The 23,760-nt window shown below is 36.2% G+C and overlaps 1 protein-coding gene across 1 annotated transcript in view; it reads right to left on the bottom strand.

Annotated features, from left to right (window-relative positions):
* The window catches only part of LOC149274996 (glutamate receptor ionotropic, delta-1-like), an 83,387-nt gene that overhangs the window by 29,469 nt on the left and 30,158 nt on the right, over positions 1-23,760 (bottom strand). The window contains exons 6-9 of the mRNA XM_089504995.1: positions 10,789-10,890; positions 9,873-10,070; positions 9,091-9,415; positions 7,211-7,349 (exon numbers count right to left, since the gene is read on the bottom strand). Coding sequence (XP_089361121.1) covers positions 7,211-7,349; positions 9,091-9,415; positions 9,873-10,070; positions 10,789-10,890 — 764 coding nt within the window. The remainder of the gene's footprint in view (positions 1-7,210; positions 7,350-9,090; positions 9,416-9,872; positions 10,071-10,788; positions 10,891-23,760) is intronic.

Here is a 23,760-nt window from a genome sequence, read left to right as displayed (position 1 = left end):
TCCCTTTTGATTAAAAACCCGTTGAGTAGTTCTATTTTACAAAGTGTTTACAACATGGGAAACATGCCATAAAATATCTCAATCTCGTATCCCTCTCTCCGAAAAGACTGGGTTACAAAAGATACAGGAACAGAAAACATGAAAGGCTTGCTGAAAATGCTTTTTAAAAAAAAAATGTTTCGAAAAATCATCAAAAACATGATTGAAATGATTGTCATTATCTTAATTAAGGAATGTTTTGGATTAATGCTCCCAGAAAAAAAAGCTAATTGCTTTGGACAGACATTATCTGATTATCTCTTTTTTTTTCAAGCACTACACGATGCAAGGTATTCCACATCAAACATGTTGGTGCTAAACGAGCTATTTCGTTCAAAATGAGATTAAACGATAATAATTATGATGAGCTACACATAGGACTCCCGAAAGCAGATATTAACCCCTTAATGGCAAAGCAGCCAATCAGTGGCGCAATAATGCAGGAGGCGTTGGCTGCAGCTTCTCCTGAAGCTTAATGATTCATTTTATTTTTCCCTAGGTTACAGGAATGCATGTTAAACTATTTAATTTTAATATGTTTTTTTTGTTTACATATTTTGAGTAGTTAGCGTAATTGGGGTTAGTTAGTGGGGGTTTTATATAAAAGCAAATTAATGAATATATTTTAAGTAATTTTTTTTAACCCAATTTTTTTTAAAAAAATATATTGATAAAATAAAATTAAAAAAAACAAAAACAAAAAAAATATATAAAATTTAAAGAAATACTGGTGGATATATTTTACAAACCCCATTATAACATCATATAAATAATTGCAAATAAACAGAAGAATTGCAATAAATATTCTTTAAGAAACCCTTTCAACTGAAACTGAAATGCTATTTAATCTTTTTTAATCAGATTTTAAGATTTTACAATGATCTGACCCAAAGACACTGTCAATCGCTCCATTTATTAGCTTACATATCGCCGGCTTGGCGTGCACCTCCGGAGGTTAATGTGTCAGCTAGGCTATGATATTTCAGATCCTTACTTTATTAATTAAACTAAAAGCTGCAGATGGTGTTTAATAACAAGATGGTCCCAGCAGCAGGTTCTAGTCACTTTACCTAAATCACATCTTATAAAGTTGCCTTGGAAATCATATCATGTGAATCAAACACATCTGTTGAGTAACACCTCTTTCCCCACACCTGCAGACTAATAAAAGCAACAAACTACTTTGATTATTTACGTAGATGTACTAGGTTCATGAATAAGAGGTGGGAGCATTCTTGATCCATTGGGCCAACATAGATGAAGAACGCTGAGTCACATAAGCAGTCAAGACCGGCTAAGTCTCTTCTTCAGATGGAAGGATTGAGACACCTGAGATCACAAAGGCTTACGACACTCAACATCTTTTCCTAGGTTGGCCAGAAGAAAGGTATCACCTCCTACGTTCTTATTATGCTGTAGTCAACTGGAGCACCCCTGCCTAGAGAAAGACCAAAGAGGACTTAGAGACCCAGGGAAGCACCACTTAAACCTGAGACTCCAGGTCAAACCCGGAGAGTCCTCAAGTAGTCAAGTAGACCAATGTTGACTCTAGAATTCTCTCTTCCTTGTTTGTCACTAGAATAATTGCCAGCATTGTCGATATTTTCCATGTAGCCTCTCGGAAACTATATGTATGTCTTTAAATAAGCATAAACTATCCAACAACAATGTAAAATGCCTGCTGGGACAGGCTGTAATTGTTCTCATCGCTACAGACTTTGTAAACCACTAGAAATCTTTCCCAAGACAAATAAGGAAATACAAGATCAGCTACCTAGGCACTGAACCATGAGTGGGCAATAGACGTGTGCAAATAGACCAAAAACTACTGAAAACAATGACATTGAAATTAAAATTCTGTTTGTTTCCTTGGGGGTCCTTTCTCATTTTCGGGCAATCCTATGAATTGTCAAAATATGCAAATTTCATTCAAATTGCAATTCGTATGAATCAAAATGCACAAGTCTAGTCAGTAAGGTTTCGTACATGGACAGCAGTGTCCATCACAACCATTTGTGGTGCCTGTCAACCTGCTGGTGCCCTCCAGAGGTGGACTGGACTTTCTGTCGCTGGATGAGCAGGGCTGATTGGGGAGATCACCAAAACGAAGGGAGGTCAAGGCTTGTCCCTACAGACTCCTGCCTCAGTGCTCCCTTACGGTGTGTTAACTACCGATGATGAATATAGAGATACGATGTCATGTCCCAGCACCCACCACAGGACCATGGATTAGAGCTATTGGTAGGAAAAAAAGAAGAGAGAAGAGAAAGGAGAGACAGGCAAGAGAAAGTTGGTATCCTAGGGCAAGTGTGGCTGTGTAAGGGCAAGTAGACTTGTGTCTAGAGGGACAACTCTATGCTAGGATGTGTTTAAGGACAAGCATGAATACGTCGGTATGTGTGTGTATGGACAGGTGTTTGTAAGGGCAAGTGTGTATGTGAATATCTTGAAACTATTTCTCTTTTGGACCGTCGTAAAAAATAGTATGACGCATTCTAGCACATTTTTATCCATTTTTTTAACTATTTGACATTGAACATTGAACATGTCCACCATCTGTAGCCCGTATAAAGGTCTCTATGTAGATATCACAGTTTATAGTTAAAGAAAAGTACATCCTTCCTTAGATATCCTGAATTTAAAAAGTCTGGATTTCGTAACCACCGCAAAGAAGAAAAAAAACACGTTTTGGGTTTTTTCTACATATTAGCAAGCAAGACAAGCCATATGAATGACATCTAAACGAAGTGAACACAAACAAGTATTTTTTTTTTGGATAGCATCTGCTTTGCAAAATCTGGTGTCAGAACATAATAAATAGATAATGATTTCCCTTGTAGTCCCGGCGGCTGAGAAATCATTATTCTCATGGAAAATTGAAGCATCTTGTGCTATATAGGATATTAAAAGATACTTCCCTTCTGAATTGGATGAGGTACTAAAGGCAGACATGTAAAGCATACCGAGCAAAAAATAAAACTGTAATTTTGGTAATTTTCACTCTTAAAAATAATCCCTTTTAATAAGAGTTAGATATATAAAATTATATATGTTACCCGAGAACCAGTAATAATTAGGATATTATGATAATAATATTTATATATTTTATTTTATTTTTTAATTTTTTATTGAAAATATAATGCAATTTACAGAAAATGTGATGTAAACATTATAATAAATAACATATAAACTTTTTATTTAAATATTTTTTATATTTATTCAGGGCGTTTTGAATAATGATAAAAAAAAGTTTTATCGGCGAATGGTAATTCCCTGTTTTTTGTTTTTGGTAAAATTCTCATTGTGTTACAAAATAATGTCATTTTTTTTTTTTTTTAATTGTTTTGTTTTTGGAAAGATCTTTTCTTTATGGTTAATTAACCCTTTGATGTTGTTTGCCAATATATAAATGTAGTAAAAAATAGGTAAATTTCCCCCTAAAACATTAGCCCTTTCTACAGCATATGTTCTAATATCAATAAAAATTGACTCAGCTGAAAAACATAATTTTTAAAAGAAATCTACATGAACTTTTTTTTTTTTTTTTAATATATAATAGAAAAGGAAAAAAATATGAGTTTGAGGGCAATGCGTTATCTGAACAAATATTCCGTTGAAACTTCTGACGGCTAGTGTTCGTTTGCCCTCATTTCACAGCAGGCTGCTTAATTACCAGAGAAAATCATTTCGCAACCCAAGCTCCATAAAACATACCGCTGGAGTCGGATCAGATCCGACGGCCAGGGGCTAAGAAATACTCGATTCAGCAGTTTAACCGAGGGAAAAAAAAAAGGTTTTAGTACAATTTTTGGGGGAAAGAGACAATGAGTGCTATTCAAGAATGAATTCTGCTAAGCAAGAGGCACAACTGCGTAACATAACTTTGCTTTATGTGGTTTGTCAGGGACAAAACTCAATAATAATTATACCCTCCAGAGTAGGAGCCCCCCTAATGTTTGCAAGTAGGGAAAGTCTATTTACTAAAGTGTGAGTGCTTGTGAGCAGTAAACTGGCTTTGTTTGGGCAAAATCTGTGATTTCAGGTATTTTGCTCTTCAAGAGTAATATTGCTATTTTAGGCCCCTATTTTAGGTTTTTATATAATATTTAACACTCCATGCCCCGGGTCACTTTAGTTCAGCCCACGTTAGTAATTAGGGAGCCCCATATTTTTTATTTACATTTTCATTAAAAAAAAAAATTTATTTCTTAGTTTTTTTTAATCGTTTTTTTAAAATTGTTATTTAAAGTAGCGGGGGTGGATATTTTGCTGCTTGTGTCACAAGAAAACACCTAATGAGTTTCCTTTTTAGGTCATTATTATGTTCCAACTTATGGTAGCTGTTAACCCCTTAAGGACTAGAGCTTTTTTTTTACTCTGAAGTGCCAGCGATTGTCATGTTTTTGCTATGTCAACCTTTATTTTCCTCTCGTTTAGTGAACCCACACAAATTATTTTATTTTTTGGGGACTAGTAGGGATTTTTTTAAAAAAAACACGTTTATTCATAGTTTTATATGTATCTAAATTTTTAATTTAAACCTGCCTTGATTTGCAAACCCTATATTTCTATATATTTTTTTTCTAATTCTTTTTAGGTTTTTATTTTTTTAACCCATACCTGACTCTAACCCTATCTAATAGTGTTTTCTGTCTCTCTCCAGTCTGCGATCACAGTCACAATAAGACAGGTTTACAAGCACTGCCTTTATTATCTGACCTTATCTGTGTATGTGATTGGTTAAAGCAGTGATCAGATGCATGGAATAGCATGGAATCTGCTATAGGCTGACCACTACGTGGGACCAGTTTTTACTCATGACGTACCAGGTACGTCATTGGTCCTCTAGGGATATCTTTTCTTGATGTACCCGGTAGTTCGTAGGTTGTGAAGGGGTTATCCTAACTGCCAAAATACAGTATGTCTAACTGGCCAGATTTTGTTTGCAAAGACCTCAGCTTCACTTGTGAAGCTTGATGAGGACTCTAGTGGTCTACAGATAACAAATAGTTGGACAACGGCTGATAAACTGATGGTGGTTCTAAACATAGTGATCTATAACCTGTAAAGCTTGGAATACAAGTCGTGTACGGTATTTCAATAATTCCTTGAATAACATCGATTCTACTAAGAAACTTAATTTGATTCATAGATCTATGGCCATCTTTAATTGAAGATGAGCATCTGAAAGTACCAGTGCAATGGGGATGGCAGCTGTAATATCCATTATCTATTATGACACCACCTTTTCTTCTAATTCCTTCATCCTCTTTGTATAAACATATGGACAGTTTAGCTTTATCAGAGGACATTTATGGAGATTCAAAGATATTTGTGGCTTTATTTGCCACATATGGTGCCATGATTGCCCCAGTGTGCCAAATACTACTCAGGAATTATGGTTGGCCGGCAATAGAGTTGGAGCCGGGTCCCCCTACCTTCTTAAGTTTTCTTTAAGACCAGATTGTTATGTGAGAACTGAGGATAAGGATGGAGAGGGAATGGTCAGGGTAATAAAAGAGTAGTTAAACATTGGAACGGCTTCCTAGCAGAAGTGGTAGAGGTTAATATGGAAGGGGGGGATTTAAACATACATGGGACAGGCATACGGCTCCTAAATCTAAGACGAGACTGACGACTGATTAAGGTTTGAGTCTTTACAGCAACGAGCAGACTAGATGGACCGTATGGGTCTTATCTGCTGTCAACTTCTACATCTCTAAATCCTTTTCACGTTTTAAAGAGATATATATTTGACAGAATAAGCTATTACTTTTGAACAAACTGAGCTTCTGCTGTCATTGACGGATTCATAATTGCCCCAACTCTGATCACATGAACATTTTATATGATCCCAAGACCTGGTTCTATTGTCGTTGGAAAGGAACACAGTATCAATCTCTTGCAACAAACGGAGACAAAGAAGGATTTTTTTCGGCAAGATTATCTCTCTTGCCGTTTTCCTATGTAACGTCTCGTACAAATGGCTAAGGTTTTTCTAGCTATGAACAGCAATGGCCCCTATTGGTTTAATAGACGAGATGTCCCTCCTAGATTCGAAGGATGTTCTGTCTTTCTTTATGTATTTTAATTTGAATATGTAACTCAATTTGAATGTTACATTTTGAAATAAAAAAAAAACAGGTTAGCGTCACAAAATCTAGACATGAATTTTTGGATACCAAGATGTCAGAATAACTGCTCGTAATACTTTGGTAAGTGGAGGTAGTAGATAAGTGAGGCATGCTTCCAGCAGAAGTGGTAGAGGGTAATACATTGAGGGGATAGCCATATGGCTCCTGAATCTAAGAAGAGACCTCTTTACAGCAAGAGAAACGGGCAGACTAGAAGGGGGCCGAATAGGGCCGGCAGATTCTGTGTTAAGTTGCACAGTCTTTGAAGAGTCTCAGATGTCCGAAGTTAAGACAGCTACAAAGATCCATAGCAACGATAACGGTCTGGCAATGTCAAATAGAATTTGCGGTCAAAGAAAACAAAATCTATTAAGGATTTTTTATTTTTAAAAAAATGATAATTTAATAAAAAATATGATAAAAAGATGATAAGTTTAGCAACATTGGTGGCTTAAAAAAATACGCAAAAAACATAAATCATCCCTATAAGATATGAGTTAATCTCAAAACCTCTGCCTCGCCAGCCATGGACAAGAAACCTTCTGCTTTATCTTTTTTTTACTTAAGTTATTAAACTACTTTAAGCAGCCAATAAGTGGCACAAAAACAGGAACACAGAGAAGGAAGTGGGATTCAGCTCTGGAGCGGCAGCTTCTCCCTAAGCTAAGTTTATTGGTTGTTTTTTTTAACAGGTTGAAGAACGCATATCTAAGTATTTAAATATGGATTATTTTTTGGTGACAATTTTGATATGTATATATATAAATACACTTATTAAAGTGGCTTTCATGTGATATTATTCTTATAACCCTGCCTATAACCGGCACCCACGCCAGATAGATCGAAGGTACAATCCAGTCCTATCCCAATGTCCCATTTCATGGGAAAACCCTGATCGTTTTTTTTTCATTGTATTCATTTCTTTTAATTATTATTACTTTTATTTTATTATATTTTTTTTGTTTTGTTTTGTTTTGTGCACCGGGCTATCGTTGGTCATGTTTTAAAAAAAAAAAATATATATATATATATAGTACCTTATAGGATTGTCCATTCTTGATACGGTTAAAAATGCCGCCAGATTAGCGGTGTAGGAAGAACAGACGATGAGAGTAAAGAGCCACCAGCTTCCCATCACAATCCGCATTGCCACCGAATTTGTGATTGTTTCTCCGCCTAGAAATGAAAAGAAATCATTGACCGAAGACATTTGTAGATTAGACAAAGGAACAAAGGGTGGAATGGTATGAGGTTCTACTAGTCTAGAGTAGGTTGCCAACAGTTATCTCTATTGGGTAACACTCTTCACTGATTGGTCAAAACGCAACTCCATGTTGGTCAACAAAGAAAAACTAGTGGTAGCCCACCACTAGCGATAGGAATACGAGGTTGAAGTCGTTAAGTTAGGCCAACGACCCAATTACAAGACTAATGGCATGGTTGAAACTGAATTGTTGAGTGGATCAGTGCCAGATACAAGCACTGCGGAAAAAAATATATAACATCTGATGTCAAAGGCCTTTATTTGAGGTTTCAGTATCATTTCCCACCAGATTATATAATGTGACTTAAAGAGTTTTGTGGTCATCGGAGCAAGGAATGAAACATCTGCACGTGAGATGATGGGGGTCAGAAGGTTACAGACAAAATACTTAAGGGAAGTCTTATTCTTCCATGAAAAGAACATTTCAGAACAAGAGGTCACGTTCTAGAATCAAAGGCTGGCACGTTAGAGGCCAACATATGAACCAATCTCTGTTCTGAATGACTGGTTTATTTAATAAATACGAGTCCTTCTCACGTGGTGGGTATCTATCGAGACAGATAAATCATGACACCGGTAACCTTTACCTAACACATTTATATGTTACACCATAAAGTGTAATTGACACATTAAGGTCATTCACCATCATCGCGAAAGCGATTGCGAAGGATTTTCAGTATTTTTGCCAATTTATTTTCATTTTTTTTTTTCCAAGTAGGTTTTGAAATCTTGCAATCGATAAAAACACACCTGTTTTAAGGTAGGTCTTGAATATTACGCTAATATCCTTGGATTTGTAAAATGCCATTGGCATATAACACACATTTATTGAGTATTTGTACATCTAACATGTTTAACTTGGCTTGTCATTAACCCATTTGCGTCTTCTTCATGTTCCATGTCATCGCAGCTTCAAAGCCTACTATGAAGCCATTGGACGCCATCTATAAAGTAGCTGTGTGAACACCATTGCCCATCGCTTATTAGTGGTTCCAGTTGCAATGGTCTTGCAACTAGAGCCGTCCCAGGGAACCAATGGGAGCTGGTCGTAGTCATGTAACCACTGTGATCACCAATCACCAATGATCATATGCAGGGGCGTAACTAGAAGCCTCAGGGCCCCAATGTGAGAATCTGTTAAGGTAACCTCCCAACCCCCCCAAAAAACATGATGTTTTTCTCATACTATCTACCCCCCTTCTCACACTATCTCCCCCCCTTCTCACACTATCTTTCCCCCTTCTCACACTATCTACCGCTCTCCCCCCTTCTCACACTATCTACCCCTCCCCCTTCTCACACTATCTACCCCTCTCCCCTTTCTCACACTATCTACCCTCTCCCTACCCCCTTGCTTCTTACTATCTACCCTCTCTTTACCCCCTCCCTTCGCAGTTGCGACCCCTGCGACCCTGGATGTTCCGCCACTGATCATATGTAATCATGACAGCCATGCATTAAGCCCAGTGTAATCATAGATATTTGGGATCAGTGACATATTCTGACCTAGGACCTTTTACAAGAGATATCTGGGCGTTGTGCGTCCTTTTGCGTGGAACGTGGGGATGTGATGTCATACCTCAGTAGAAAGGTGTGGAAGATGTTACTTTTGAACAGGCTGACATAAATACCTCACTGCACACAGCACAATACCTTGTTGAACAAATGCTCCGTATACAATCCATATGGCACTATGCAGCGTTGAGGAAGTGGACTGACTCGATTGTGCCGAATTTTGCGCCCTCACTGCCTGGATCCGATTCAAGACAAAGATCAAGACGCCAACCACCGGTATCACAGCGGCGATGCATGCCCAGACGGCAAAGTCAAACGGGGCAAACAGAGAGAAGATATTTATTCTTTCTTCTGGCTTCTTGATAAGAATTCCAACAGAATAATCCAAGTATCGTTTACTGAAATCCACCACGCTCTCCCGTTCCGGAGTGATGGTGATTGCCGAGACGGCGATATCTGCCCTCTACAAAACAAAACAAAACACAAGAACTTTGATATTTTGTTTTACATTTTTTAATAAGACTCTATTTTTCATAGGTTCTACTTAGATAAAACATTAATTGCTATGCAAATACAATTACAACCCAAGAAAGTGTAGTAAAAATATAAACCATGTATGCGTATCAAAAATTCTAAAATTAAACTTAAGATATAACAAGGCAATAAATAACAGAACTGAGATAAATGACCCTCTCATATTATTTATTATAATACTTTTTTCCCCAAAATGTGTCCAGTATCCCCCATATATACATATAAAGGGTGCCTGTACCAGAAAAGTCTTTCAAAGGCGGCCATTAAAAATATAATAATAATAATAATATATTATTATTAAGTTGCCCCATTATTTCTTCCACTTTAGTTGACCACAACATCTTATTTTTAATTCCCATTAATTGGCTCGTTAAACTCTTCCTTACCTTGTTTATCAGTTCTCCTATCATGCCGTTCCAAGAACCATTGGCAAGCTGGTTTCCATATTTGCCATCGGGAACTTGGTAAATCTCATATTTGAAGCCAAGGTTTTGCGAAAGAGCGTCCAGAACGTCGATTGAGAAGCCTTTATATTTCTTCGGTTGACCCAGTATGTTTTCTGCGACCATCACAAAAGGCTCTTCCTATGATGAATAATAAAAAAAAAAAAATTAAAATGTATACTAAAAAATATTTCTTTGCAAATGCATAACCTTACATTTTTAATATGGAATAATATAATATATAATAATATAATATGGAAAAAATGTAAAAAAAATAAATACTTTTATGATTGGAATACTTTGCTGTAATATATTCAGAATTTTAATTTCCCAGCTTGAGGCCTACATAACGTGAGCTAAAAATATTACGTCTTCTCAACAGACACCCATGTGCCAAGACATGGCAAAGTCTCTTGACAAGCGGAGTTGAGAAATCTCGATCGAGAATTTTTCCACCATTGTGTAACGTAACCGTCATTTTTGACAGTTTGCGCAACAAACCTCAATAACAGCATCTGCTTGTTTCGTAAAAATGGAAGGCAAAAAAAAAGACTAGATTTAGAAGCCTAAAATTGGCATTATTGTGTTCTTGCGATGACGGGGAACTTTACATAAAGTCATGTGTGCGTGATGGCAATTAAATCTCTATAATCACTGCCTCGAGACGAAAAAGCATGAAAGCAATCCAAAATAAAAACAGAATGTGCTTCTTAACCCCTTAAGGACAATGGGCGGTGCCTAAACCCATTGAAAACAATGCATTTTGAGCCTGTACATGTACAGGCTTTGTCATTAAGGGGTTAATTCTCTTTTTTCCTTCATTCCTCTATTTTTTTTTTATTTTAAAACTTTGGCATACCAAGATAGTCACCACTTTCAGCGTTAATCCTTGAAGATCACTGTCAAGGCGTTTTTCTTGCAGGCTTCCGTTCAGGCCTTTCATGGAGTCCCAGGTCGCCAACTAAAACAATAGCGTGACAGTATGATTACAGAGGGGAAAAAAAGCGGTTAAAAATAAATGCTCGCAGGAAAAACGACATCGTTCTACCTCGAGATCAATTTTGAAATCTTAACTGGTGTGACCCAAATTGTCGTAACAATTTTGTTTTTTATGGCTTCTCGTCCTGCTATAAATCAGTGACTGTGGATGAATGAATCATTCTGTGACATAAATATCATGGAAACATTTAGTGATAGTGAGGAAAAAAAGCATCAAAGAGCTAAACGTACAATTTTTCAGAGCAAGTCCCCAATACATTAAAGTACCTCTTAAATTCAATAGCATTTTAACTTTTTGAGACAATAGACAATAATTCTTAAACATTTGGGGTCTGAGAATTCCGAAAATAGTGGATTTTAAGGCTGATCTCCTGTTATCAATTTTCACTACTTATTTTGGTTTGTAATGAAAACATTAATTGCACTCTCTAGTATGTTAAGCAGAGAAACCTTTTCAGTTTAATTACGTAAAATAACAAAGCTAACATTTTTAACACATTGTTTTCAGGTTCCATGGCAACAGACTATCAGTAGCTGTTTTTGTGTCACTTGACAATTAAGTGTTCCCTACAAAATTTTGATGAAAATTTAATAGGTTCTGTTAAGAAAATGGCTGCCAAAATAACTCTGCACCCTGAGGAGGAAAAACCTTTCAAAAGAGCAAAATTGCCCAAAAAATAGATACAAACCAAAGATAATTGAAAGAAAAAACTAAATGATTGCGTGCAACCCTACGACAACATTTCACACTGAAAAGTGTAACCTTTGGGAAAAAAAGGTCTAAAAAGTTATTTATAATAAGATAGAAATAAGATATATAAAAAGTCAAGCGTTGAAGAGGACTCCTTATCTATGGAGGGTTAAGCCACTGACCCAATCAGAAAATGGTAATTGTAAAGGTATAGGATCAGTAATAAAAGTCATTAACACGATAAATAGGTATTTTAATCATTTTTTACTTATTCGGATAAAATTAGCTTTTCTTCTTTTTTGTTATGTTTTGTTTTGTTTAAATCCAAAGGATCTATATTAATTAATACAGCGTCCCTTTAAACCTAAGCTTTGAAGAAAATGGTGAAGCCTTACTGATAAGGGTTTGTTTTTTTTCTGGAGATTTTACTTTTTTGTGACTTTTTTTCCCAAAACTAAAATATCGCAAACTACTGACTGAATATGTTACGCATCAAACATTTTGAAGAAAGACGAGCAAAAGCTAACAGAAGGGGAAAACTGTCAAAATAATTTTAAGGCTTTCAGAATTTCAATTGAATCATAACTTCACATTTTGCTTTGGAACCGAGAAAGGAATTTCTTTATATGATCGGGAAGGAAACTTTATTTGTTTGAAAGTTTGCTTGTCTAAATCCCATTGTTACAGACTATTCCAATTTCACGTACATCACTCATACATTATAGTGCCCGAAATTTTTTTTTTTTTAAAAAATATATATATAAAATAAATATAAATATAAATACATTTTATTTATTTTTATTTATATTATATTATATTTTTATTTTATTTTTTTCCAGGCAATAGTTTTTTCTTTAATGATTATAAAATAATATACTAAAACAAAAAAACTTTAATGTTTTATAAGGCAGTTTGAGATTTATCTTTTAAATTTGATCCGCACGGACTGGTCCACGTCCGGTTAGAATTCCCGTTAGAACTAAATTTGAACTATACATTTCTCCCAAACCAATGGTCTTTGAGTAAATATTTTCTGGAAGCTAATCCAATCAATGCGTACTTTTTAAAATCTGTAATTCTGGGCTTAAAAAAATACTTTTATGTATATATTTATATATATATATATATATATATATATATATATATATATATATATGCATTTTTCCTAAACATTCTAAATATAAATTAATAAAAATGTACATTTTTCACATTTAACTTTCTATTCTACTTCTTTCCGTGCAAACCAAAAGTGTCTATGTTATTTATTATTGTGTTCACATGCACTTTGGCTCTCCTTTTGGTTTGTAAGACCAGATATTACAGCACATTTTCTGTAAAATGCATAATAGTTTTAATAAAAAAATAAAAAAAGTCTCTTCCTTTCAATTTCATGTGCGCCCGACAATATAACGATTGCAGGAATGTGTGAAGTTGTGTTGTACATATTAAGCTAATTTTGTAAGAATGAACATGATGATTTTGCTCAAACTGCTAAGAAAAACCTGTAATTTAATGACTTTCTGTGACGTTCCCGAGCCAGGTGTGAAGAAATGAACAAGTGTTTTATGTCTTGACAGGTAGAGATATTTTACTGTCATTAGCAGCTGAACATAGTTTAAAGAGACAGTTTAACCCTTGAATTAGAAAAGAACACAAATTATTTTAATTATATTTATTTTTAGACAAATTATGTCATAGATCCACTACTAAGAAAATGTATCTGCAAACTTAATGATCTTTAGATTGTAATTATGTTGTCTTGTATGCAAACTGAATGATTTTTATACTGTAATTAATCAAGTTGTCCTATAATATGCTAAACGTTGAATTGAGCTGCCTTTCGTTTCAATCCGGAATTATGGATTTTAGGTTTCACCTCTCCTTTTCTTAAACTATAATGAAAGGGACGCTCCAGCCATCATGTAAACATCAACGCATATGATAGCTGGGTAATTCCTTCAAATATCCATGTAGACCTTCTTACAAACACATGGAGGGTTTCTACAGAACTCTCCATTTGTATTTGACCCTTCCCCAAGCCGACATCTACTTGGCTTGCAGGACTGGTGTTTGGCCAAACCCAAGACATTCTCAGACCTGGGAACTCTTCAAGGTTGACGCAACCCCATAGTCCTTTAACATAATATTATTATTAACATAGTGATTTAGGATGAAAAGGTACGCAAGTCCATCAAGTTCAACCTCACTGTTGGTCAAGAAGAAGACAAGAAAACCCCCCAAAGCAATTTCCAATGGGGGAAAATAACATTTGGCTCTGTCTGGAGACCAAACATTGGAAAATGTGAAATCAGGTAGCCAGGCATTTAAACTGCTTCATGTTAGGGAATCCAAGTGATGATTCTAAACACTAAATCCATGTCCACTTGTAGCTCCTGCCATCCACCAGCCACGGTCTCAAGTTAAGCCACACAGGCATTATACGCAGAACGTAGAACCATATTTAAAAAAATGAAGTAATAAAATGATGTTAACACATGCTACAATCCTTTTATTAAATTCTTGTTAATAATCTGGTTGAAATTCCTAAAATTTGTGGGGAAAAAGTGTGTGTGGGGGGGTAATATTTTTTCAACCACAAATTTCTTATTCCGAAAGAGTACGCTTCCAGACTGAGATCAGATTCTAAACAAAAAGTGATGGATTAGAGTGAGATAAGACGACTTTAGTTCAGATCACTGGGCTAAAAAGAAAAGAAATTCAGACTGGACAGGATAATGGATGTTATGTGTTCATGATGACTTATTGAGCCAAGGGATGTTGGCGCAACCCAAGCTCTCAAAATTCTAAAAGGGCTAGTTTTAAGAAATATGTACTCATCACTAGACTTGTGAATTCTGATTCATACAAATTTTAATTAGAACATTTTTTGCTAAATTCATTAATTGATTCGAATGTCAAAATCGAGGAGGGAGCCTCAACAAAACAAACGAAAATGAAGGAGAACGCTCAGAATTTGTTTGAAATCGGACAACTGCTTCCGTGTCTCTTCTTTCTCAGTCTCTGCTTCTCCGTCCGTCTTCTTCTCTTCTTTCAGTGCTCTTCAGAGTATTGACTTGGAACAATGATCGGGACTATGAGGGAAGAGGACGTCCTCTGAAGAGCGCTGAAGAGGAGAGATGAAGCCGATGGAGGGAGAAACGGTTGTCGGAGAAGGTAGCGGGATAATGTGAGTGAATGAAAAAAACAACAAATTTTGTTTTTATAAAAAAAAGCGCTCAAAACTTTGTCCGAATGGAAAAGGCCAAGTAAATAAATTAGTTGTACCAAAAATAAAACCAAAAATAGTTTTTGGTCCACATGCCCATCTCTGCTCGCCATTCACCATAAAGCTGGTTAAAGTAATGAATTACCTAGTTCTTTTACACAATTAAACAATGACCTCCCTAATCATTTTTCTACTAGCTCAATATATAAATGTCTTCTTCACACGATTATAGCCAGCAATTATATTATAATCTTAGCTTAATTATATTACAGAGTAATCAGCGACAATGCACTGCTCCGTAAAAAAAAAATAATAAAAAAAATTAATCCTAGGAGCTTTCCGCGGCGTTTTCTATTCCTAGTTCAAAAATTAGATTTTAAGGAATGCAATTTATAATACCCCAAATCCCTAACACGTCCCTAATATAGTCATTCTTTGCTAGTATGGTTCACTAGTAAAATTACACTAAATTAAAATTCTCCTGGGAAAAAAATATTTTGCCTATAATTTCTCAATTTAATTACTCGGTTTAAACAAGGATCTTAATAAATATACTTAAAATAAGGTACATGAAGAGGCTCGAGGGAGAGAGAGAATATTTTTTTTAAATAGTAGGGCTTTTTTAATAAATAAATTCATACTGGTTTTCATTTATTACCCAAAATGGTCTTTTCTAATAGTCTTCCTTTTAATTACTTTTTTATTTAAGAAAATAGAGCCTCGGAATTTTTACACATGGGCAGTTCTCTCTAATACACATTCATCAAACAAGGACTTTATAGACTGCCAGGAAGATTGGGTTTGACCCAGAGTCTCCAGGTGAAGCCATGTTTCCGTGGCTCTTCTTTCTCTGGGCTCTCCCACTCACCGTTCACATTCTGCCTACCCTTGCCCACTTCCCACCTAGTTCTATCCCATTAAAGATGATCTTGGGCAAGCCTCTCCCCACCATGAAGCTATCCCCCCCCCCCAAAAAAAGAGAGAGCTCTGGGTAGTCTACCATAGGAAGTTCCTAGGCATATCGATAACTGGAGAACTGGAAATATCCAATAATGGCAAGCATGGTGTTTGAAGTCTTAACACCCTGGTGGCTTCATGTGGAATTACAAGTCCGATGTGCCAATGACAAGAGGCGTCCCAAAATCTAGAAGAGTCCCAGATACTTCTGCAGGCAAAACTTGACTTTTTGCCCAGCTTTAGAAATAAGTTATCCCCGTTTTGACACAAAAAACGTAGAACTCGTCGCCTCTTGGTTGGAAATACTCGAATTACCTTTAAAATAATTACCGCCGACTGCAAATAATAATAATAATAAAAAGAGAATTTTTCCACATTTCATGATGCAGAAAGATATTTTCACTCCGTGACTTTGGCTTTGAAATAAATTACATAAATTGAAGATCGTTAACAACTTAACATCCATTTGGAACAGCTGGTGTACCTTATTTAAGTCCTAAGAACATGTTTGATTTATGATCGTCTTTCATATTGCAATATCCAGAGCTCAAAGACAAGCCTCAGTTCATTTGATACGTGATTTGCTTTCTTTTGTTGGTACGGGATTATTACATACCAATTTTCGATATCTGAAGAATTGAATTACCTTATGGTGTCAGCCTCTACCTACAGTATTCAGAAAGAGATCATTTCATAGATCTCCCATCATTCACCCTTATACCGGTGCATAGACATGCACAAAATAACCCCCCCCCATCCTTATTATCAGGGACCACTTGGATGGAGAACACCCGTTTCAATATCGATATCAGTGTTTAAGATCAATTCAAGCACCTGTTGTTGACCCATAAAACAGTTCTATATGCTCTGCTATTGTCAATGATGACAAAGGTATAGGGTTGTACTGAGTTAGCCATAGAATGAGAGAAGGCAAACTTGGTAAAGATGATGCCTTTATTGGCTTTCGAGACTATCTAGCCCTCTTCTTCCGGCATATGATACCTAATATGCTTGAAGAAGAGACCTAGATACCTAAGATCCTTGAAGAAGAGACCTAGAAACCTAAGATCCTTGAAGAAGAGACCTAGATACCTAAGATCTTTGAAGAAGAGACCTAGATACCCAAAATCCTTGAAGAAGAGACCTAGAAACCTAAGATCCTTGAAGAAGAGACCTAGAAACCTAAGATCCTTGAAGAAGAGACCTAGATACCTAAGATCCTTGAAGAAGAGACCTAGATACCTAAGATCCTTGAAAAAGAGACCTCAATAACTAATATCCTTTAGAAGACATCTAGATGCCTAATATCCCTGAGGAAGAAACCTAAATGTCTAATATACCCGAAGAAGACACCTAGATAGTCTTGAAAGCTTGCAATCCATTATACATCAGTTAGCCAATTGTCAATGTTATCAATAACCACATTTTACCGAGAAACAGTAATAATAAAAACCATATTTTTTTTTATTTTTTTTTTTGTATTTTCAACAACTTTGTATGTTTTCAATACAAATCATATATATATATATATATATATATATATATATATATATAAAAATTCAGTTTCAGTTTTGGATCAACAATAATGAGATCTTATTTCTGTATATCAATTAATTATCGCAATATATTTACTACGTTGTTTTTCTTTTCTCTAAAACCTATTGGTGACCAAACACACCATCTCAACGACATTTTTTTTTTATGGAAAAGTATATAAAAATGTGAAAGTACATATAGATCAGATTATTTTAGAATGTCTGCGAGGTGTGAAGAGGTTAATCTTCCCTGTCTGAAGCTACCCTATTCTCCTGCAGGTATTCATTCATATCACTATTTTCTAGGACAAATTTCCCTTCCTTATCTATTTTTACCTGACACTGGACAAACATCCTATTATCGAAAGTGACGGGGAATAAAGAAGAAAAATGAAATCTAATAAAGGACTGTACTGGAAGAAAAAGACAGCATTTTGGCCATTTTTTTGCCTACAGCTATAATTTATCATAACATGGGAGCAGGTGTGCAAAATAGGTAGAGGTTAGAGCTCTTTTTTAAAAAAAATTTATGAGAAAATATACAGGACATACAGCATAATAATAACAAAGTAAATATATAATAATGCGTATTAAAATAATAATTTTATAAATAACATTACTACTACTGCTACTATTACTAGTAATATTTTATTAATATTATTATTTTTTTTTTTTTTATTATTATTATGCAAGAGTTTTGTACATAAAGCATAGGGTTCTAAATGTATTTTACTATTTTGTTTAGAAATTCAGAAATGTAGGATATCTAAGGCGTAATAACAATTACATTAATTATTATTATTACTATTATTATGATATTGTTATTATTTATTATTATGCTAGAGTTTTGTACATAAAGCATAGGGTTTTAAATGTATGTTACTATTTTGTTTAGAAATTCTTAAATGTATGATACCTAAGGAGTAAAAAATTACATTATTATTAATATTATTAGTTTTATTTATAAAATTATAATTTTAATAAGCATTATTATATATGTATAATATATATATAATATGTTTAATGTAATATGTATTATATAAATATATATATATTTATTATTATCATGCTAGAGTTTGGTACGTAAAGCACAGGGTTCTAAATGTCATTTTATTATTTTGTTTAAAAATTCTGAAATTTATGTTACATAAGGAATAATATTAACAATTACATTATTATTCAATAATTTCATTATTATTATTATTATCATTATTATTATTACTTTAAATATTTTTATTATTATTAACCCAATAATATAAATAAGAATTATGATAGAGTTGCTAAAGAATATGTTTTTAAATGTTCTGAAAATGATGGTGCCTGGGGAATAAAAGGAGCATTTGTTCATTTCCCTTCCAGGAAATGCTACGGAATATGAACAGATCTGTCTTAGAGTCAGAGGTTTCAGCACTTGGGATTATACAGGTCTCCTTATCTCAACTACAAAGGTAAAGATTATATCGTTATTGTGAATCTTTCCTCACCATGACATTGGTAGCAGCCGCGCTGTCATCCCCCTGTGAATGGGGTACAATGCGCTCTAAAATTAATGGCTCCTCTGTCGTAAAAAGCTTTGTCTGTTTGAGTTGCTCTGTATACGAGAAGCTCCACACACAACATCCAGAGCACCAGGACCAGCAAGGCTTAAAGATGACGTGCCATGGTCAAAAATATCCTCGTCCTAGACCCCAGTGCTGTATACAGTAATATAACCGTAGGATGTAGGAGCAGAGGAGCTCCCTGCCGGCGACCAATAAAGTCAATCGTATGGACCTTTAACTCCTGACGGCGAAACTTCGCCTGGACCCGCTCCAAGAGTTGAAGGTCTGTACGAGCGACTCTATCAGTCTCCGGCAGGGAGCTCCTCTGGCAGATCGCTCATAGAGTCGCTCGCACCGACCTTTAACTCCTGATCCCGAAACTAGGCCTGGGGAGGGAACAGGAGTTAAAGGTCCATAAGAGCTACTCTATTGGTCGCCAGCAGGGGCCTCCTCTTGCGTCAACCAATTGGACCTTCATAAGACAGACTGTCCAGCGGAGGGACTAAGACAGAGGAATTCTATTGTTTACCACAAGCAGTGAGAGTTCCACTTAAAGTAACAATAAAGTTTCCCTGTTACTTGCAGAAGCATCGATGCTCAAACAGGAAGTTTCATTAAAGATGGAAAAGTCACAAACTATTAATGGATACCTTTTTCATATGAAGAAAATTGTACTTGTTAGCTTGGCTCTAATCGTAGGTATATGCTATTAAAAGCCCTTTAGGCTAACTAGGGTATTGATTTCTATTTTGAAGTAGTTTTAAAAGTGTGTTCTTCCCCGTCCTTCGCAAACAATCAGAAACATTTTACTTATGAACCCATTCACTTCTTAAAAAGTAAATAGAACTGTGCTGCTAGAATATTTAAAGGGACCCTCAGATCCTCATATGTGCTTTAATGCATGTCATCTCTCTATGGATTTAGCTTGTTTCCTCAGGTCCAGTCCCTTGCAGGAGATAAAGTTGACTGATGGTACTCAACTCCAGTTGGCTCCAAAGATTGTTCTGGTGGGATTTCCATGGGAGCACTTTCCTGTCAGTGATTGTCTCTTTCAACTAAGTGGTGGGAATAACAAGGAGCAGATGGGGCATAAAACCACAGCATTTTCAAGTATTTTGAAGTAAAAAAATACATATCACATCATCTCAGGTGCCTCATCGGACACCGTCATTAGTGGCAGAGCTCTAGGGGTGTTGGAGCTATTGTATGGTCAAGGGCACCTTCCTTATCCCTTGTGAGGTGGTGAAGTTGAATGCACAACTTCACCATGCCGCAAGGTGGCCATGTAGGAGCCTGGCTAGAGAATCTCCCCATCTAGCCCATGATTCCCACTGCTAGACAGTGGGGCTCCTCAACGGGACCTAGCTTGACAGTCGGGAAGGAGTATACTTGCTAAGTATTTTAATATCCATTATGAATGGTGAGGCTGTGTGGGTCATTCATCTGTTCCTTTATGCATTTTGTGTTGGTAGAGATGGAAAAAGACATTTCTGCACCAAGGAAGAGCTAGGGATGGTAAGGCCGTCCATAACACTGTTCCTCCATACATTTCAGCAAATACTCTCCTACTCGATCCTTACGTTCTTCCCATGGGCTAAGGCTCTCCTCCTCACTTATCACCTCTTCCTTTTCCCGTCTACAAGATTTCATTCGAGCTGCCCCATATCTCTGGAATCTACTCCCAAGGAACCTTCAGCGTTCACCCTCCCTCCCAACATTCAAGAAACATCTAAAAACCCACTTCTTCAGAGAAGCCGCACCATCTTAGCTGCTAGAACTTCCTTGTCATTGATACAACCACCACACTACCTCTCACCCTCTCTCTGTGCCTTATACGCTCCCACACTACCTCTCACCCTCTCTCTATGCCTTATACCCCCACACTACCTCTCACCCTCTCTCTGTGCCTTATGTTTGTCACCCCATTTCCCTCAAGATTGTAAGCTTGCGAGCAGGACTCTCTCCACCTAATGTATTGGTTTGTCTTAGTCTGTCAATTCTCGTCTAGTCATATCCCTTGAATATATATATATATATATTGCATTAAGCTCTGCATAAATTGTTGGCGCTATATAAATAAAAGATAATAATAATAAATTGCAAGCAAATTAGATTGTTCTTCTCAATATCGTCTCAATATCTCCTTAACCCTGGCTAGTCATCTCCATTCTGCCGTGAAGTCTTCGTATGACTTAGAATCTAGCACAACAAATGGATATGTGGAATGACTCCCCGACATAAAAAGCCCATCGTTGCTTAATTATCATCGTTATTTAGTTTTCTCGATATTTAGATGGCGGGTAAGTGGCGGGTACCTTCATATAGTTTGAGCGTAAATTGAAAGTAGATTTGTTTTTTTACTCCTTTTATCAATCAAATTTGTATTGACCTCACTTGGATCTGACTCGCTCTACCTTCTAAATTTATTTTGCACAAAGCCATATTCTCTAGATACTTTACAAAAAAAAACATTGACTGCAAATAGAAAATCAGTGCTCCAGCGTCTTTGAAACTAATAAACAGTAAATAATTATGCTAGCCATTAAAACACCTAACAAAGCATTAATTGCGGTGATATTTGCATGGGCTGTGTTTGATATCTATGTAAATGAGCAATTACCAGCTCGTTATATATTCATCTGATGCGTAAAAAGCTCCGTGAACTGATGAAATGATCAACTTGAAGGCACCAACTAACATTTATCATCTGTTTTAAGTGTTACGATACATGGCCGTTAGCATTGAAGCGCTCAACTTTAGCTTCCATGTAACATCGTTTATCACAGTGTATAGTTCTAAAGTATATTTACCAAAGATTTGCCCAACTCTCAAAGGGGGTATAAAGCAGCGCATCCCATCCTAGAGAAACTATCGCCGGAAAAGCCTCGTTCCCACCAAGTTTTCCACCAACATATAACAGCCAGTTTCCACACTCATCTTTACTTCCGTGTGATTTACAGATCTGATGCCTAATGTGTATGTGGAAAATTCAAACAATGTCTACAAAGTAGAGCTTTCCACCCCCAACAAGAGTCTCTCAAGAAGAACCTCCTTGCTACTTCTCACTTTCCACCATCATATAACTGGTGGTCTTCAACCACTTTCCCACTCTTCTTGGCTTCTATGCGGCTCTAGCAAGAGGAAAAGTCCCGAAGAAGTGTTTTTCAATATCCTGGCACGTGCTAGTTGGTGAAGCCACCAACGCTGGTCATTACAACCTTCTACTGCTTCCTCATTTAAGGTTCTTAGATATGTAGTCATCCACAGAAAGACACAGAGGTCCCATAGTTGTTTTTTTATAGCTGTCCATAGTACAATATATGTAGATAACCATTGAGCGCAGGTCTGGTCAAGCCATCTGGCAAACTGGGCAGGTGCCAGGTAGGTCAGTAGGGTCACATACGTACCCATACTCTCTCTCCAGCAGAAACTACGTAAAACATACTGGTAAAATCTATATGACTCCTGCACTTTATTTCCGGCACAGTCAAGTACATAAGTAAACAGAGACGCCAAGACCAGGCAGCAAACATAAGATGCGTAGTCATCATCATACCTTTTGTTATCATCATACCTTTAAATGCTGAAAATAGATTAGAGCACTTAATTTTTTTCCCGGTATTCTTTCTCTTGAGATATTTTATACATAAAAACAGAGTATTTCTCAGAAATGCTGTTAAATGTTTACATGACCTTTATATGTATGGTGGTCAATAAAGGGTTACATTTGGTAACCCTCAAATGTACCCTCAGCTTTTTCCCCCGGAGTGTCACTCAACCTGGCAGCGAGCGCGTGTAATAGAGTGGGCAATAAAGTTTTGTTTTTTGTTTTTTAAAAAAATTCACATCTCCTAGGATGGCTAGCAGATGCTGAGGAAACTTTTTTCCATTTTACTAATTTTTGGTTTTCATTTTTAATTTGTTTTTCTTTTTCCTTTTTTTTTTTTTTTTGCACTGTCCTCGCCAGCAACAGAGAGGTTCCCTTGGGGTCTTTCCAAGCACCCTCCCCAAAGATGTCATAGTCACATCTCTGTGGTCCTATATTTTTTAATTTTATGTAAAAGTTTTATTTTATTTTCGTTATTTTTTTTCATTTTATCCAATTTTTCCCCAAGAAGGAAACCCTATGTGTAGAATCCCCTTTGTCACGAAGGAGTTAAGTTACATTGCAATCCTAAAAAGACATCTAGAATGGGCCACAATTATATTTTTGGCCTCGAAAGGTGTATTTGATTCAATATTTCAGCCAGAAAACACCGTCCTCATGTAGGTTTATTTCGTGTGATGAGATTCTTGGGACATGTAGGCTCGTAATACTCCATCTGTATTTTTGGACGAAAATTCTAATTCATAACGCCTTTGTCTGGCCTCGCAGTGTTGGAATTCAACGACGGATAATTCCGACCAACCTTAATGATTTAATTTATAAAATAGAAGACGTGCCAATTAAAACTGGAAATGTAATCGTTATATCGTTTACATTTAACACAGGAAACACACATTATAAGCCTACCCTCTCCACGTGGAGTGTCTCACGTCAGTCTAATGATGTATGTGGGTGGTTCTAGCCCCAAACAATGTAATTATCTCAGCAAAAGGTCACTTTTTGTGCGGAAACATTTTTTTCCTTGGAAGTTTACATGAGGCCGAAAGTGCTACTTCTCAAATAAGGGCAATTTTTGCCCCTCTGTACTACCCTCCTCTCTATTCCACAAAACCCCTCTATTATATTATTTTAATATATTGTCTACTTGCAGTTACCACTTTCTGCCACTAGTTGCATGTAAAGCATTATGCTTTACATGCAACTAGTGGCAGAATGTGGTAACTGCAAGTAGACAGAGAAAGCGTGTGTACGTGTACGTATATGGATTGAATTTAA

The sequence above is a fragment of the Sceloporus occidentalis genome, unplaced genomic scaffold (genome assembly GCF_023333645.1).
Source record: "Sceloporus occidentalis isolate IW3139 unplaced genomic scaffold, rSceOcc1.0.p SCAF_305, whole genome shotgun sequence".
NCBI classification, from domain to species: Eukaryota; Metazoa; Chordata; class Lepidosauria; order Squamata; family Phrynosomatidae; genus Sceloporus; species Sceloporus occidentalis.
This window is presented reverse-complemented; position numbering and strand designations above follow the sequence as displayed.